The sequence below is a fragment of the Malus sylvestris genome, chromosome 16 (genome assembly GCF_916048215.2).
Source record: "Malus sylvestris chromosome 16, drMalSylv7.2, whole genome shotgun sequence".
Lineage (NCBI taxonomy): Eukaryota > Viridiplantae > Streptophyta > Magnoliopsida > Rosales > Rosaceae > Malus > Malus sylvestris.
This window is the reverse complement of record NC_062275.1, coordinates 4,077,861-4,082,059: the sequence shown is the minus strand read 5'-3', so window position 1 is coordinate 4,082,059 and position 4,199 is coordinate 4,077,861. Positions and strand designations below refer to the sequence as shown.

The 4,199-nt window shown below is 37.1% G+C and overlaps 1 protein-coding gene across 1 annotated transcript; it reads left to right on the top strand.

Moving 5' to 3' along the window:
* Positions 1–1,150: 1,150 nt before the first annotated feature.
* Positions 1,151–4,199, top strand: LOC126608544 (uncharacterized). Its single transcript, XM_050276493.1, has 8 exons — positions 1,151–1,356; positions 2,148–2,256; positions 2,326–2,393; positions 2,477–2,536; positions 2,657–2,815; positions 3,091–3,237; positions 3,572–3,895; positions 3,981–4,199. The coding sequence occupies exons 1-8, from the start codon at positions 1,234–1,236 to the stop codon at positions 4,071–4,073; spliced, it is 1,083 nt and encodes a 360-aa protein (XP_050132450.1). The 5' UTR covers positions 1,151–1,233; the 3' UTR covers positions 4,074–4,199.

Sequence of the window (4,199 nt, the reverse complement as noted above, 5' to 3'; positions counted from 1 at the left end):
TTTGAGGCTGAAATGACCAAAGATAACCAAAATCCATCGGAACTCAGACGTCAAATTTATAAATTCCACTACGTCCTTTTGTCTTCTAACGGTCCATTTCAATCCATTCAGCCAGTCAATGCATGACTGTTTTCCAAAAACTTCTCAAATCCAATGAAAAAACAAATTTCAGACGTACCAGTTCTACTTGGGCACTAACATTATAACCCCACTCATCCCGAAATCCACAGCTACATCCCCCAAAAAGGAAACAGACAATGCAAGTGGCCGATCTAAAAAAGATACAAGAAACACCAGACTAAGATCTCTCCGGCCTTATAGCCTCCCTTCTCCAAGAGCACACGATCTCAACAGAAACATGGTGAAAGTAACATGTAGACAACAAGGAATTTGAGAAATTAGTGACTTGAGTAAACACTCACTCCAGCATAGGCTAACATTTTAGGCATGGTTGCTAGATTTTCTGCGTCTTCCGTATACACGCTTAGAGGCCACATTATAGGAGGGATAAATTTTTAAATGTGCTAGTAACACGACTTGGTACACAAAGTTTCATAATATAATTAGTTGAAATTTGTTTTTCTTTAAGTTTTTAATCAATTTTATTATAACACTTTGGTGTACCGGCTGGCTTCTCGGCATAGTAAATAATCTCTTCGTCACCGTTATATATATATATATATATATATATATATATATATATATATATATAAAAGTGGGAAATTTAGAATTTTTGGAAAATATAAAGTCAAGATTGAAAAAGTCTTCTATTAAAAACTAAAATCAAAAGTCTTTTTAGTTTTTTCCTATTACCTGCGGCCGCAAGAAAGCCGTTGCAACAGTGAAATCGCACCAATCTTACACACGAAATTTCACTGAAGCAACTGCACCCACTTTCGATGCTCCACGTGTAATTCACACTTCATCAGACGGTCAATGTTCACCATGAGATTTTTCAGCTTGACTGTCACACGAGATGGTACACTATGTGTTCCTATATAAATGGTGAATTATGTGTATTAAAAGATTAATAATTTAAAAATTAAAATTTTTTATAAAAACCCGTGATGTATCATCCGTATTTCCGTCACAACTAAAAATTTATCTTGTTCACCAAGTGAATTTACTCTTTAAATACCCAATTCCGATTTGCCCGAAAAAAGGAATCAAAGAGAGAAAGAAAACGCGAGAGCAGTAGAGCACACTGTGTGAGCGAGCGAGAGAAAAACCGCCATGGATCCAAACCAGCTGAGACCAGGAGCTCCACAAAATCGCCCTCAGCCACCACCTCAAGGCGGCGGCGATTCCTCTGCCATTTTCTTTGTCTTCTTCGCTTTCCTCGCCATTTTCGCCGTGGTAACCCCTCTCGCATTTCATACTTTGCTCTCCAACTTAGAACTCCGGCTAGGTCTTCTTTTTTCACTACTAATTTGTTTTTATATTTCTTCGATATTCGTTTGTTTCATCGTGTTTTAGGGTTTTTCTTCGAGCTTAATCCATCAATTGATATGCAGTACTACCTCAATTGTACATCAATTTGTTTCACTTTTAGGTTTTATGATGGTTCAATTAATTCCTCTAGTTCGAGTATAATGTATCTGTTCTTGATTTCTACCTAATGCATAGATTTGTGTTGAAAGTATTAATTAGGGATTACAGTTTCGTAATGCTTTCTTTTGTCATGTCAAGTAATGATTATATGTTTGCTAAGCATGATTATGTGCATCAAAATTCATCTGCTGACTTGATTAATCCTCTATCTTATATTTGCATTGGTTGATTGAGAATTAGAACTATGCAATTTCTCAATAATGGATCGAATTGAAGATTTTTCTCGGAATTTTTCTTAGACCACCACAAACAATTGTTTGAGCTACCTCAAACGATTGTGATTGTTAATTGTAGCATTTGGCTTAATACACGTGTTCATAACCTCAAACGATTGTGATTGTTAATTGTAACATTTGGCTTAATACACGTGTTCATAACGACCTGTTCAGGTTAATGGATGAATCACAGGGAATCCTTCCGTAATGATAGTAGCAATAGACTTGGATTGTATTTTTGCTTAACTATATGATATGCTAGCCAGGGAACTTCGAGTAGTATGCTAAATTCTTAAACCTGGGACGTCTTGATGTTTATAGACGGTTCTTCCAACATCAACAACTCTATCCATTCTGCACCAAGTCCCAGAAGGTCATGTTGGGGTATATTGGAGAGGAGGCGCTCTTCTGAAGACAATTACAGATCCAGGTAATTTGCATTGAGAAGTTGCTTGCATAGGCCTTAACGTTGCCTGCTTCTCATTATTTTAAATTTCAGGTTTTCATCTCAAGTTGCCTCTGGTCACCCATTTTGAACCAGTTCAAGTGACCCTGCAGACTGATCAGGTAACTTTGGTAATCCGTGTTTGGAAATTGAGGTGTCTTTCCATTCGTTAGAGTTTTGAAACCTTCTGTTAACAAAATTGCAGGTGAGGGATATTCCATGTGGTACAAAAGGGGGTGTCATGATCAATTTTGAGAAGATTGAGGTAAGGCTATGCGATATTATTGTTCAATGTTGCGTGGTGCGATATTATTGTTCAATGTTGCGTGAAGTCAGATTTCTAATATCCTCACTGTGCATGCACTAATTAAGATGCATTTTGCAGGTTGTAAACAGGCTTCGTAAGGATTTTGTGTACGAGACGCTTCTCAATTACGGTATCCATTATGACAATACCTGGATATATGACAAAATTCATCATGAGATCAATCAGTTCTGCACCTCACATTCTCTTCAAGAAGTTTATATTGATGTGTTCGATCAGGTAAGGTGGAATGCACACGAGTGTGTTACTCTTTTTTTTTATCTGTAGTATATGAGCATGTGTTTTGAAAAAATGCAAATGAGCCTGATACATACACGAGTAGCATATATTTTTTCGTTCTCTTCTGTAATGTAAACTGAGGATTATCGCATGTGTTTTGAAGAATTGTTTTAATGAGCTAGTTTGTTGTATTATATTTGTGGGTTGAATTCTTTTTATCATTCAGTAATATCCAAAGCCTCATAATTGATTGTCAACAAAACATACCCTTTCAGATTGATGAAAAGATGAAAGAAGCTCTTCAGGGTGACTGTACCCGTTATGCTCCGGGTATTGAAATCATCAATGTCCGTGTTACAAAGCCTACCATCCCAGAAAGTATAAGACGTAACTTTGAGCAAATGGAAGAGGAGCGCACCAAGGTAATGATAAAGATAAAGAGTTCATTTTATTCCATTTCTTCATCCATAATTCTGTTACAAACATTACATAATTTATAAACTATATATTCTGATTCCACTTCCCCCTTTTAGTTATTTTGTGGAATTTATAATTTCCTGTCACAAATTTTCCCTGAATATTGATAGAGAAGTCTTGTTTATATCCAGTTTTACTCAAATTACTCTCCCAAGTACTTGATGCCCAAACATTGGACATGCTTTAGAACAAAAAGTTTGTCATAAGATTTTGGGCTACCCTCTCTTTAGAGTTACAGCATTCTTTGTTATATCATAACTGTTTCGTGTTACTTTGTAGGTCTTAATTGCTATAGAGAGACAGAGAGTAGTGGAGAAAGAGGCAGAAACCAAGAAGAAGATGGCTATCAGTGAGGCTGAGAAGAATGCCAATGTCAGTAAGATTCTCATGGAACAAAAGTTGACGGAGAAGGACAGTGCTAGGAGGCAGCAGGAGATTGAAAACCAGATGTACACAGCTCGGGAAAGGAGCCTTGCAGATGCTGATTTCTACAAAGTTATGAAGGAAGCTGAAGCAAACAAGTTGAAGCTTACTCCGCAGTTTCTTGAGCTTAAATTCATCGATGCCATAGCTGATAACACTAAAATTTTCTTCGGAGACAAGGTTTCTCTCTCTCTGTTTTTTGCACATTACTTGTATATGTGTGTCTTTGTACGAAACAGTACTCAGTAGTGACTTTGCTTTGCAGGTTCCTAATATGGTTTTGGATCAGAGGTTGCTGGGGAACTTCTTACAGGTGCCGACAGAGGTGTCAAAAGAAGTGTCCGGGGAAGCTAACTGAGAAGCTGGTGCGGATAATTCAGATGTTCAATCTCTCTGATGTAATTGCTATATCTTGAGCTTGGATAGGTACATTGCACGCATAACTCAATAGTGAGAAAGAAAAACTATCGACTTTTGCAGCTAA

What these genes read in the sequence shown, in the direction of transcription:
- LOC126608544 (XM_050276493.1), top strand. Translation starts at nt 1,234, where the DNA reads ATGGATCCAAACCAGCTGAGACCAGGAGCTCCACAAAATCGCCCTCAG. An exon ending in GAAGACAATTACAGATCCAG is followed by an intron (nt 2,257 to 2,325) that starts GTAATTTGCATT and finishes TTTAAATTTCAG; the next exon opens with GTTTTCATCTCAAGTTGCCT. An exon ending in ATATTGATGTGTTCGATCAG is followed by an intron (nt 2,816 to 3,090) that starts GTAAGGTGGAAT and finishes ATACCCTTTCAG; the next exon opens with ATTGATGAAAAGATGAAAGA.